The following is a 14,034-nucleotide window of genomic DNA, read 5'->3' as shown; positions in this document are numbered from 1 at the left end:
CACACAAACACTTTTGGTTCTGCTTCTCTGGGAATTTCTGAAAATGCACTCCGTAAGTATAATGCATAAAGTCTTCTTCTATCTTATACACAAAGTATCGAAAAACAACAAATCAAAAGTCTGTTATAAAAGACTGGTTGCTGTTGTCATTCAGTTGCTAAGTCATGTCCGACTCTTTGCAACCCCACGGACTGTAGCACGCCAGGCTCCACTGTCGCCCACTATCTCCCAGTTTGCTGAAATTCATGTCCATTGGGTTGATGATGCCATCCAACCATATCATTCTCTGCTTCCCCCTTCTCCTTTTGCCTTCAATCTTTCCCAGCATCAAGGTCTTTTCCAATAAACTGGCTCTTTGCATCAGGCAGTCAATGTATTGGAACTTAACCAACGGCCCTTAAATCAATATTCAGAGTTGATTTTCTTTAGGACTGGCTGGTTTAATCTCCTTGCTGTCCAAGACTCTGAAGAGTTTTCTCCAGCAAAATTCAAAAACATCAGTTCTTCGGCACTTAGCCTTCTTTATGGTCCCACTCTCACATCTGTACACTACTAGAAAAGCCACAGCTTAGACCATACAGACCTTTGTGGGCAAAGTGACAGCTCTGCTTTTTAATACACTGTCTAGGTTTGTCATAGCTTTTCTTCCAAGCAGCAAGCATCTTTTAGTTTCATGACTACAGTCACCATCCACAGTGATTTTGGAGCCTAAGAAAATAAAGTTTGTCACTGCTTCCACTTTTGCACCATCTATTTGCCATGAATTGATGGGACCAGATGCCATGATCTTAATTTTTTGAATGCTGAGTTTGAAGCCAGCTTTTTCACTCTCCTCTTTCACCCTCATAAAAAGGATCTTTAGTTCCTCTTCACTTTCTGCCATTAGAATGGTGTCACCTGCATATCTGAGGTTGTTGATATTTCCCCTGGCAATTTTGATTCCTGCTAGTGATTCATCCAAGCCCAGCATTTCTGCACATAAGTTAAATAAGCAAGATTACAATATACAGCCTTGCTATACTCCTTTCCCAATTTTGAACCAGTCCATTTTTCCATGTCTGGTTCTAATTGTTGCTTCTTCACTCATATATAGGTTTTTCAAGAGAGAGGTAAGGTAGTTTGGTACTCCCATTTCTCCCATCTCTTTAAGAATTTTTCACAGTTTGCTGTGAGCCACACAGTCAAAGGTGCTAGTGTAATCAATGAAGCAGATGTTTTTCTGCAACTCCCTTACTTTCTCCATGATCCATGGTATGGAAAATTTATTATAGCTAGATTATTAAATTACTTACTGTAGCTGATCACTCAGCAAAGTATGTGTTCAACTTTTGTGCCCCAAAAACCTTCCCATTAAATGAAAAACTTAAAACAGAAGTATTCTCTTTTGTTGCTGATAATTGTTACAGACTGAATATGTGCTCCCCAATTCATATACTAAATCCCTAAGCTCAACTGTAGCTGTATTTGGAGAAGAAATCAGTTAAGTTAAAGGAGGTCAAGACATGCAAACGAGGCAAGAAAATACATTCTGAAGGGGTAAACCTATCATCAGAACAAGATACAAACATGACAGAGAAGTTTTAAGACAGGGAATTTTAAAAAACTATGATTAGGAGGTGGGGCAGGGGGGAATTTGGGAGAAAACAGATAACAAATAAGGACCTACTGTAGAGCACAGAGAACTCTACTCAATACTCTGTAATGACCTATATGGGAAAAAAATCTAAAAAAGACTAGATATATGTATAGTTACAACTGAATCACTTTGCTGTACACTTGGAACTAACAACATTGTAAATAAACTATACTCCAATTAAAAATTTAAATAAAAAACAAAAATTAAATGAGGTCATAAAGGTGGGTCCTGATTCAAGTGGATTAGCGTCCTTATTTAAAAAAAAACAAAACAAAAAAAAACAAAGAGCTTTCTGCTTTCTCACTTGCTGTCTTTCTGCCCTGTACAGAAAGGTCATGTCAGCACAGTGGGAAGGCGGCTGCCTACACTCCAAAGGGAAAGCCCTCACCAGACACCAAGCCTCCCTTCAGCACATTTATCTTGGACTTACAGTCTCCAAAACTGTGAGAAAACAAATTGTTGGTGTTTAAACTACCTGGTCTAGGATATTTTGTTATAGCATGCTGAGCAGACTAATACAATGATGACTTGGGACTGAGGTTGGAAGACGTTATATTTTAAAGGAAAGACATAGAGATCTTCTCTTAGATCACAATTGTATATTACTATTCTAGGACCTAAAGACACGTCTGTTAAGAGAATCTGACCTTACAATAGCTGTATAACAGCATTAACTATACAAACACTGGAATGATTTGCCTGATCTGTCCTCACATGTTAAACAGTAACACAGCCTCTATCGCTGAAGAATTTTTCAAAAAACATAAGACATGAAATAAAAGGATCTTATATCCTGTTTTATAGGATCCAGTAACAATTTTCATTTCTAAGAACCTATCATTTAAAAACTAATCTCTTATATTAAATATATTAAAATTCTTGAAATGTTAAACTCTTACCGTAACCCATTCCTTTGGTCAAAAGCAGGTATCATAGAGTTAGGATGTTCTGACATTAATGCAACAAGCAGCTGTAGCACATCCATTAGATTGTCATCCTAAAATTATTTTAGAATTTTTTTTAAATAAGGAAAACAACTTATTTGAACAATGACTACTTCTGTAATAATGAATTAGAATATCAAAAAAATAAGTAGGCTTGTGAACAAATACACTTGTTTAAAACACACTATTTAATATACATATTCATCTGTAGAATTCAAAATACACAACACCAAAGAGTCAATTTCATAATCAAAGATATAAAATGACTATGTACTGTGTCAAGATTTCTTAAAACATATTGCACTGTTATAACAGGTATTGATTTACAGGTTTCTTTTTTTTTTTTAAGGAATGATTACATATCAAGAAATTGGCAGGGAAGGACAAACAGGCTGTTCTGTTTTATTACAACAAAGACAAACAAGCTTCAAAATGCTAAGAAGACGTTGGGAACATAGCAGTAGTGTTGGGGCAGCTAGGACCACGATGTGCACTAAGTCCCTCTAGAAACTAGTTCTGAAACCAGATCTTATGGGAAACGATAACTAGACAGTTCTCACATCCTATCTGGGAAAAAGTGTTAGCAGATCAGTCATGTCCAACTCTTTGCAACCCCATGGACTGTAGCTTCTGTCCATGGACTTCTCCATGCAAGAATATAGGACCGGACTGCCATTCCCTTCTCCAGGGGATTTTCACAACCCAGGGATAAAACTTGGGTCTCCTGCACTGCAGGCAGATTCTTTACCATCTTAGCCATCAGGGAAGCCCCATATCATGTGTGGTTAGTATTAAAGGTATCAGTACATATTAGTCCCTCAGTCGTGTCCAGCTCTTTGCAACCCTATGGACTGCAGCACACCAGGCTTCCCTGTCCATCACCAACTCCTGGAGCTTGCTCTAACTCATGTCCATCAAGTCGATGATGTCATCCAACCATTTCATCCTCTGTTGTCCCCTTCTCCTCCCACCTTCAATCTTTCCAAGCATCAGGAAAGTCTTTTCCAATGAGTCAGTTCTCCGCATCAGGTGACCCAAGTATTGGAGCTTTAGTCCAATGATTATTCAGGACTGATTTCCTTTAGGATTGACTGGTTGGATCTCCTTGCAGTCCAAGGGATTCTCAAGAGTCTTCTCCAAAACCACAGTTCAAAATCATCAATTCTTCGGCACTCAGCTTTCTTTATAGTCCAACTCTCACATCCATACATGACTACTGGAAAAATCATACCTTTAACTAGATGGACCTTGTCGGCAAAGTAATGTCTCTGCTCTTTAATATGCTAAGTCTGTCACCGCTTTCCTTCCAAGGAGTAAGCGTCTTTTAATTTCATGGCTGCAGTCACCAACTGCACTGATTTTGGAGCCCAAGAAAATAAAGTCCCTCACTGTTTCCACTGTTTCCCCATCTATTTGCCATGAACTGATGGGACCAGATGCCACGATCTTCGTTTTTTGAATGTTGAGTTTCAAGCCAGCTTTTTCACTCTCCTCTTTCATTTTCATCAAGAGACTCTTTAGTTCTTCTTCATTTTCTGCCATAAGGGTGGTGTCACCTGCATATTTGAGGTTATTGATATTTTTCCTGGCAATCTTGATTCCAGCTTGTACTTCATCCAGCCCGACATTTCACATGATGTACTCTGCATATAAGTTAAATAAGCAGGGTGACAACATACAGCCTTGATGTACTGCTTTCCCAATTTGGAACCAGTCCATTGTTCCATGTCCAATTCTGTTGCTTCTTGACCTGCACACAGGTTTCTCAGGAAGCAGGTCAGGTGGTCTGGTATTTCCATCTCTTAAAGAATTTTCCACAGTTTGTTGTGATCCACACAGTCAAAGGCTTTAGCATAGTCAATGAAGTAGAAATAGATGTTTTTCTGGAATTCTCTTGCTTTTTCTTTTTTTTTTTTTTGCTATTTTTTGTATGCCTTTTCTATGTTTCTTTCTAGAATTCTCTTACTTTTCCTCTATCTATATACGTGGTAATAATAAACTTTTCATTTTTTAATTTGTCCAAGGCAGACATGATGTGATAAACACCACTAGACTCACCACCTGGGCCACAGAAATATATACTGCAAGCCCATCTGCGTACAGACTGCCTCTTGACATTTTTTAAAATGGACATTGCAGTGGTGTTGGGGGTCTCATCACCCAAGTGGAGAACAGGGAAGCAAAATTTTTTCCCAAAACTTTAAGGTGGGTTTTTGTTTGGGGCGGCATATTTTTCTCCCCTCTCTGGATTTGTACTTTTAAATCTTAAATGATACACTGTTAGGCATGGCAGGTAGTATAAGAAGCAATGGAGAAGTGTTTAAAATGCCTGTGTTAGCTAACAGGTTTCTGAATTTATTGCTGTATCTCCAGAGAGAAGGCTGGAGAAGGTAACAAGAAGATTTCCTATCAGCTACTGCAGCCTTAAAACAAAGTTGGTATCTCTTTGGACTTTAAAATTGTTCCTATGCAGCTTCTTTTATTTTTGCTTAATCAGACACAAAGGGAAGCATGAGCAGGGAAAGATCAATAGATGTTTATTGGGTGAACACACTTCTGTATATGGCATAATTTGATAACATTTGCAGAACAGCACAAGAATAAGCACATAGGAGTTCTGAAATCTACAAATTTCAAGAAAACCCTTCACAGTCTTTGTTGACTATTTCATATCTCATGCGGGCCTTATTGGGCATTACTAACCCACAGATACAAAGGAAAGCAGCAGGCAGTCATCCCTATGGTGCCCTGAGTCCAGGTTCATTCACTGCTTTTTAATTCTCACTGTGGCAGCTACTTCAATATTTAATTCTCAATATGCTAAATAAATCATCTAGAGGTAGGGCACTGGGGCTTTGGAAAAGTATGATTTGAAAGACCCAAAAAATATCTGATTTAATAGTTTCAGGGTAACAGATCACTGTGACTTCCAGTTTCTCAGTTATGAAATATTTTGGTCCCAAATGGTCAAGAAAATCTAAAAAGAGACTACCCTACTCAAGAGGAAAAAGAAATCATAATTATTAATGTTTCGGTCAAACATGATGCTACCAAGAAATTTAACCCATTCTTTTCTGCCCCAATTAACAAAGACAGATCCAAACCACATCTCTTATCTACTAATGATTTTAAAAGCCACTATTCTCATGCTGTAACAAATATGTTAACTCTTAAAAGATGAATTATACGCAGGAATATCAGTTATCATATAAACGCCACGCTTTATATGAAATTCACTTCCAGATTTAACTTATATAAAATACATTTAATTGTATTATTTATTTAGACTACATCGGGCATATATCAAATTTTCCCAACTCTCTAAAGGAAAAAACTCCAGACATTTCAACCTGTTTAACCTCCTTTACAACCACATAATTTTAAATCAACTATAAATGAGTGATTTAACAGTATCTGATTATGCAAAATCAGTGGGAAGAGTATGTTAAGAATTCAAAAGTCTAATCATTTGTAGTCATTTTTGTTATCTATTTTTCCATTTATTATACTGGTACCTGGAAATACACTGAAAGTATTTTTTGGTTATTAGGTTATTCTTTAGTCTTATTAGGTTAATGAGATCTAATTTTAATACTTTTTAAAGCCTCTCAAGCTTATTCACAGAGGCATGTTGTGGTAATAAAGAATATTTAAATATAAATTGCTAAGATTTAGTTCCTAGATACATTTACTCTCCATTCTGAGCACAGGTACAGGCATAGTTACATCATTAATGAGAGAGTTCTTTAACTCTTTTTTGTTTAAAAAAACCCATAATATAACTTCAAAAAATAAAATCCCAACATATAAAATTCACGTTACCTCATGCATAGTGAGTAGATAATTAAGAATGGCCTGTAGTTCATCTTCCTTTACTCCATTATCCTTAAAAAACATAATACAAGTATTTTATACTTACATATAAAAAACTTTTTTGAAAAGGAAAATTACACACACAGATTTGCCAACTTGGTCAGTTGCTATAAACATAAAAAAATAATGTAATATAGAATCTAAACCAAAAAATAATAATAATAATAATCTAAACCTAAAATAAAAACTCAGGGAAGCACTAAAGACATGCAGTAGGCAACACAATGTAGAAAGTCAAAAGAGATTAGACGTCAGCACTGTTTTCAGCGCCTTATAATACGGATAGATGATAACCTATCTAGTAGAGCTTCAGAATCCTGAAGTAAGCAAAAACGATCACTGAGGATAAGTATAAGGGTATTACACCCATCACTCCTTTAAATACAGAAGATAACTTTTCTGTTTATCTTTTTCTATTAAATTTGGAGACTGAAATGAGCAGTTTCTAAAATTACCAAGTTAAAATGTCAGGTACTAAAAACTGAGTAGTAATTTCAGTGGGAAAAACACTGCACTTTTTAGTATGAATGCATTATGAAAATTTCCAAGGTACTGTACTATTGATCATAAAACAAACATGAAATTTCAAAAAAGAACAATAAGATAAGTAGAAACAAAACACACTAGGAAAGAACATAAAGAGACAATGTAAAGGATAAATTTTTAAATAAACAGAAATAAGATATCTGATTCTGAAAGATATACCAACAGTTAGGTCCATTTACCACAATATTATGTGGCAGCTAATAAAACATTAAACTATAAAGAATACAAAATAAAATGATATAGAAAAATACTGAATAAAATATTGAGAACAAATATATTTATATGTTGGCATCTTATAAAACCAAAACATCTTCCTGAAAAATAATATTAAATTTTACTTTACTGATAGTGGAAGGAAATGGAACAAAATGTAATCATTTCTATCCAGTGTGTTTTTATACAGGAAAATTATTTTTCAAAATCTGGATGTCAGATACAGGGAATCTCTAAAAATGAAACCTCCTCCTTTTGAGCAGCTCTGCTGACTGTTGTATCACCAGGTCTAAGACTAGTAGGAACTACTAGCAACTCAGTAAATACTTGCTGAATGAAAGTATGAATACACTTGAACTCCAATAGAAATTCATATATGTTACAATTATCAATCTCTAATTCTGCATTAATGTTTATCGATATATGCCTAAGAAACAATAAGAAAAAACAAACAGGGAAATAAATACCTTTCAAAGTATTTTCCACTCTGGAAACCCATTAACAGAGCAAAGAATAAATAAACCAACAGAGTGGTTTATGTGAAATTATGTTACAACAAACACATGCTATAGGATAAGAAATGTGAACTCACCTTCATTACTAATTGCTTAATAAACATCAACAAGAATGCTCGTAGAGAAAACATTTCTTTTTGATTAGGTCGCGGTCCATCTTTTAAAAAAAGACAAACACATATGCACACACATTGAGTATTTCAAAAACCTCGAAGCGAAGTATAAAATTCCCATTCCCAACAGTTTTCCCACTTCCTTATAAGGAACATAAAGGTAACTTTCCTGAAGAGTTTAATGTCTCTAGGAAAAACAAGCATTCAATCTCAACGTGATTGCATATGTAGTGTTTCTAATGTACAAAATCAGTTACACAAAAACTGCAATGAAGACATTTGTTTTTGACTAAGGTCAAAGGAATCTCAAAACAGAAAGATAAGGTAACAAATTTACATTTAGCTTTAAAAGACTCTCTGGGAATCTTACTATGGTAACATAAGTTTACAAAGGAAAAAGAGCAAAAGAAAGTCTAAACTTTACATGTGAACTTAGTATGAAAAAACTTTTCCACTGTTACCACTGTATAAGCTAATATAAAACCCTCAAAAAGTACACGTCAACACAATATCACCCATGAAGGCGGGAAACATCGTGCTGACCACCTCTGACATCTCCTTCTCTTTTTGAAAAAGTCCTTGGTCACACATGGCTCACATTAAAGTCAATTTTCATGTCTGAAACATATAATTCCCAAACAGAAAGCTTTTGAAACCAAATACTCATTGTCCTAAGATCCTAACTCAGGTACTTGCTTGCCTCATATTTTCTGCAATTTTCCCCCCACTAATCATTATTTACAGCTAGTTCCTAGACCACCAAAGCACAGGACCAACACGACCCTGAACAGATCAATTAAACTAGGAAGAAAATTGTTTAAAATTTGTTCCACATGACGATTCCTAGACAAAGAAAAGGTTACAGAGCTACAACAGAATCATAAAGTTTGGCCAGCTTTCTCACTTAAGTATGAGACTTTCCCAAGATCACTAATCAGTTAGAAAATCAAGGCCAGAATATAATGCAAACACCCAGGACAGTACATGATACACACCAACAGGAAATAATGATTTGGTTCTAGATCTGCTGCAACATGCCAGCTTAAACAAGATCATGGAACTTTCATGTGTCCTCATAGCTTTCTAAATGATAGCATACTGTCTGATAATAAATCTAGTTTATTTTGAAAGGGATTTAAAACAATATTGTACAAATATGAAACCTCATCTTTGTGAATAATTGAACAACCAAAGCATGTGAGTAAAAAATCAGAATGTATATTGTTTCACTCTCCTGCACCTATCTCCTGATTTAAAACAACAGCCCTCAATTCTTATAAAGGGACTGAACCCATCTTCACACTCAGATCATGTGTTCTGGGGGTAAGAAGGGCCTCCTCTTCTGGGCAATCTGAAGAACACTGTCATGCAGACACACGATGCAATCAGAGCCAGTGAGCAACAAAGAGACTAAAAGGACTTTTGCTGGAAATGCTCGATACAGGCAGATACTCTTGCTAGATTTAAAGTTGTGGGGATATGAAGGTAGGGTGGCTGCTTGCTAATACAAAGAGAGAAACTACATGGAAAGAGCCAATACAGAAGAACTGGGAAATGGAGAGAGACAAGCTGACAAAATAGCAGGGCCATACTCTGAGCCCCTGCACCAAATTCTACTGGAACTATCAGCCTATTAACCCTGGTTAACCCTCTTTTACGATATAAACCTGGAGTAACAGGCAAGTTTGACCTTGGAGTACAAAAGGAAGCAGGGCAAAGGCTAACACAGTTTTGTCAAGAGAACACACTGGTGATAGCAAACACCCTCTTCCAACTACACATGAGACGACTCTACACATAGATGTCACCATATGATCAATACCAACAACAGACTGATTATATTCTTCGCAGATGAAGATGGAGACACTCTAATAGTCAGCAAAAATAAGCCCTAGAGCTGAATTTAGAAAAGGCAGAGGAACCAGAGATCAAATTGCCAACACATGTTGGACTACAGAGAAAACAAGGGAATTCTAGAAAAACATCTACTTCTGCTTCACTGATTACCCTAAAGCCTTTGGCTGCGTGGATCCCAACAATCTGTGAAAAATTCTTAAAGAGACAAGAATACCATACCACCCTTACCTATCTCCTGAGAAGCCTGTAAGCAGGCCAAGAAATAACAGAACAGACATGGAGCAACTGACAGGTTCAAAACTGGGAAAGGAGTACAACAAGGCTGTATATGGTCACCCTGCTTATTTAACTTACATGCAGAGTACATCAAGCAATATGCTAGACTGAAGGAATCACAAGGTGGAATCAAGATTGCTGAGAGAAATACCAACAATCTCAGATATGCAGATGATACCACTCTAAAATCACTATGGATGGCGACTGCAGCCATAAAATTAAAAGGCAGATGTTCCTTGGAAGAAAAGCTATGAAAAACCTAGACAGTGTATTAAAAACCAAAGACATCACTTTGTTGACAAAGGTCCATATGGTCAAAGCTACAGTTTTCCCAGTAGCCACATACAGATGTGAGAGTCAGACCATAAAGAAGGCAGAGAACCGAAGAAGTGATGCTTTCAAACTGTGGTACTGGAGAAGACTCTTGAGATTCCCTTAGACAGCAAGGAGATCAAACCAGTCAATCCTAAAGGAAATCAGTCTTGAATATTCATTGGAAAGACTGATATTGAACCTGAAGCTCCAATACTTTGGCCACCTTATGTGAAGAGCCAACTGACTGGAAAAGACCATGATGCTAGCAAAGACTGAGGGCAGGAGAAGGGGGCAAAAGAGGATGAGATGGTTGGATGGCATCATCAACTCAATGGACGTGAGTCTGAGCAAACTCCAGGAGATAGTGAAAGACTTCCGAGGCCTGGCATGCTGCAGTCCATGGGGTCACAAAGAATAGGACGCAACTTAGCGACTGAACAACAATGAGCAATAATGCAAACCAGTTTTAAGCAGGTTTGGCAATACTTTAAACAAGCCACTATTTGTCAAAATTTTTATTTTGACCTCTTCTATGAACTATTGACATAATAATGAACATTAGTCTTCCAATAAGTTAGTTCCGATTATACAGGAAAATAATTACTGAAATTCTGTAGTTTCCTTAAATCAGTTATTAGAAGCAGATACTCCCTACTCCTACAAAAAAATCTCCATTCTCTCAAAAAACACTGCTGTCAATGACTTTCAATGGAATAACTGAACTCAACATCAATACTAGTTGCTAATATAGAATTTTCTCTCATTCTCAATGCCTTAGAAATCATCCTAGTCATATTTGATCCCCAAAGAACTCATACTAGCAAAAGTAGCATTCTTCTATAAAAATAGTGAGCTGTTAATCTCTGTCAACCACAATTTAGGACAAACTATTAAAATTATCAGCAAGAGTAAAATGAAATTTTGCCATGAAAAGATTTAGAAAAACTTTCAGAATAATACATTGTTTTAGGAAAAACAGAGATGGAAGAAAGAGGGAGGGAAAGAAGGAGGGAAGAGAAAATCCTGAATTTGCATATATATGTAACATAATATACAGATAGAGACGAAATACCTAATCCTTTTGGGGTAATCCCACTCCGATCCTGAGGATTCACTGCCCAGTAGTAGTACTTCAGTGTATGCATTATGAGAAGCACTGTGCCAACTCTCCGAATGGCATTATATATGTTGACTGTACCAATGAATTCCGTGGACAGGTAAGTATAGAGTGTCAACTGCACCTAGAGGATCAAAATGAAGAGCTCAAATCAAAGAAACAGACCAGCATTTTACCGTTCTTTCCAGTAATACTCTCAGGTTGCTCTATTCGGACCACACTCGTTCTAAAAAGCAAGCTGCTTAATTAGCTTGATAGTAACCTCCATGTTAACAGACAACATATAGCCACGGACACATACCCAGAAGCACACACGCTCCTTACAAAACAAAAGCAGGCCAACGCTCCTGTTACAGCAGCGCTATGAAGTGAACACCCCCACATACTATGAAGTAAACATCCCACATACACCGCGCTTTTGCAGCACTGTTCCTACAGTGCTGAGAAAACTGATTCCTGTTTAGCAATCAGCAATTATTCATGAACTTACACACTTCTTTATAATAAACCTACTATTTATACTTTGCATAATTGTTCTCAAAAGCTAGAAATTGTCTTTGTTCTGGAGAAAACTAGTAGCTGGAATAACTCATAAGAAATTAAAAAAAACAGCAGGAATAACTAAAAAACAGATCAAAAAAAGAAAATCATACAAAAATATGTAAAGCCTATCTTAAGAAATATTTATTAGAAAAAAAGAATTTTGTTATAGCAGCTCATTACTACAAAGATTGTAATTATAATCTTGGCACAAAATAAAAACCACTTTTGTCCTACTTTCATATCAAAATCAAGAATTTTTCACTGCATTACTAGTGGATATACTTTATTAACTAAAAAATATTAAGGAAGGCATGAAATTTGACCAAAACTGAAACTACTCCTGATCATTTACAATGAGTATTTATGTTTAAACATAATGGACATTCCCAGATGCTGAGGGCATTTTCCTTTTTAAGCCTGAAAGATAAAAATTAGGTGCCTATATTCCAGATGCCCTATAAACAAACAAGCCTAAATGAATAAGGGAGTCAATGAGTAACAGTACAAGGTCCAGAACGGCAGACTCTGAGCCCCTTAAAATCGAAGTCTGAAAGATGGCTGTAGTTTGCTGTTGTTTAGTAGCTAAGTCATGTTTGAGTCTTTGCCAACCCATGGACTGTAACCTGCCAGGCTCCTCTGTCCATGGGCTTTCCCTGGCAAATACTGGAGTGGGTTGCCATTTCCTCCTCCTGGGGATCTTCCTGACCCAGGGATAGAACCCACATCTCCTGCATTGAGAAGTAGACTCTTTACTGCTGAACCACGAGAGAAACCCAACTGTGGTTTAGAAAATCATAAACATGCTATAATCCACAGAGTTGCTGAAAGATAACATCATTTTGATGTTGCTACTGCTGTTCAAATAGACAGCCCCAGCTTAGTTGTTATTGAGGATATACAGAACTTTCTATGACATGATTCAAATTCTTAAGTGTGATATTTCAATCAGAAAATATTTACCTTCACCTGTATTTGTAGCACTGTATTACTGAATATACAATGGTGCAGACACTGTCCCTCAGTAGCTAAAAATCTAATGGAGAAGATTAAACATACACACAATTTCAAGTGAAAAACCAAAGGTAATAAATACCCCTACTGAAACATAAGAAAGCTCATGTGGCAATATGTAATTAACTGCAAAACGAGTGCAATAGAGCTATGAAATACTATTAATTCAGAGGCCAGAGAAATTATTTTAGGATAAGCTAAAAGAGTCAAGAAAAGTTTCACTACTAGAGTAGATATTAAGGTAGGCTTTGAAGATGAATAGTTCTAACAATAAGAGGAAATTTCAAATAGAGAATATTGTAGATAACACAAAAAGCTTCCCTAGATCTGTAACAACCATCCTCAATCTTGCCTGCATTAAAATACCTGGAAAACATTTTTTAAAATACCTGTCTGGTCTTGTCCCAGACCAATTAAATCAGAATCTAGGGAAGAGGGAGTGAGATTCTCTTTTCATTTAAAAAAAAAAAAACAAAACAAAACCCTTACCAACTAATTCTATAGACAGCCAAGATTAAGAACCACTGCTCTAGGATAACTTTTGGTACCCACTTACCCATTGAGGATAACTGATTTTTCATATAGAAAGCCTAGAAAGAACTGGCATGAAGACTTAATGTTTTATTCTGAAAACAAAGAGAAACCTTTACAAATTTGGGGGCTAAGAAATGTTCTGATGAGAGTGACTGTGATATGTTGAAAGCATGAACGAATTCTAACAAAAAGTGAAAAACCAAGATATGGAAAACTGGAGAAAGTCAGTTTCCTGAGAATGATACTGCAGATAAAGACAAATTAATAGGATTGAACAGCAACATAGTGAGGTAAATAAGAACAGTGACCTCAGGATCATGCATATTCTGATTTTGAATAATTCTTCACTCTATATAATCTAATAGCCACACAAATACATGAAAATGTCTTTCCCATCACACCTAAATTCTGTGTATGAGAGCAGGAATCAGACCTGTCTTATTCACCACTGTATCCATAAGGCCGGCCACTCAACAAATGAAAGACTATTGTCTACAAGAAAACTCATCTCTCGTGTTAGGTCATTTAAAAGACTGTCTCT

The 14,034-nt window shown here is 36.3% G+C and overlaps 1 protein-coding gene across 7 annotated transcripts in view; it reads right to left on the bottom strand.

The window, feature by feature from the left end:
* The window catches only part of LRBA (LPS responsive beige-like anchor protein), a 757,395-nt gene that overhangs the window by 623,925 nt on the left and 119,436 nt on the right, over positions 1-14,034 (bottom strand). For all 7 annotated transcript variants that reach the window (XM_024977540.2, XM_024977539.2, XM_024977542.2 and 4 more), the window contains exons 14-17: positions 11,361-11,529; positions 7,805-7,884; positions 6,403-6,465; positions 2,536-2,633 (exon numbers count right to left, since the gene is read on the bottom strand). In XM_024977540.2, the coding sequence (XP_024833308.1) occupies positions 2,536-2,633; positions 6,403-6,465; positions 7,805-7,884; positions 11,361-11,529 (410 nt within the window). The remainder of the gene's footprint in view (positions 1-2,535; positions 2,634-6,402; positions 6,466-7,804; positions 7,885-11,360; positions 11,530-14,034) is intronic.

This window comes from Bos taurus, chromosome 17 (genome assembly GCF_002263795.3).
Source record: "Bos taurus isolate L1 Dominette 01449 registration number 42190680 breed Hereford chromosome 17, ARS-UCD2.0, whole genome shotgun sequence".
Lineage (NCBI taxonomy): Eukaryota > Metazoa > Chordata > Mammalia > Artiodactyla > Bovidae > Bos > Bos taurus.
This window is presented reverse-complemented; position numbering and strand designations above follow the sequence as displayed.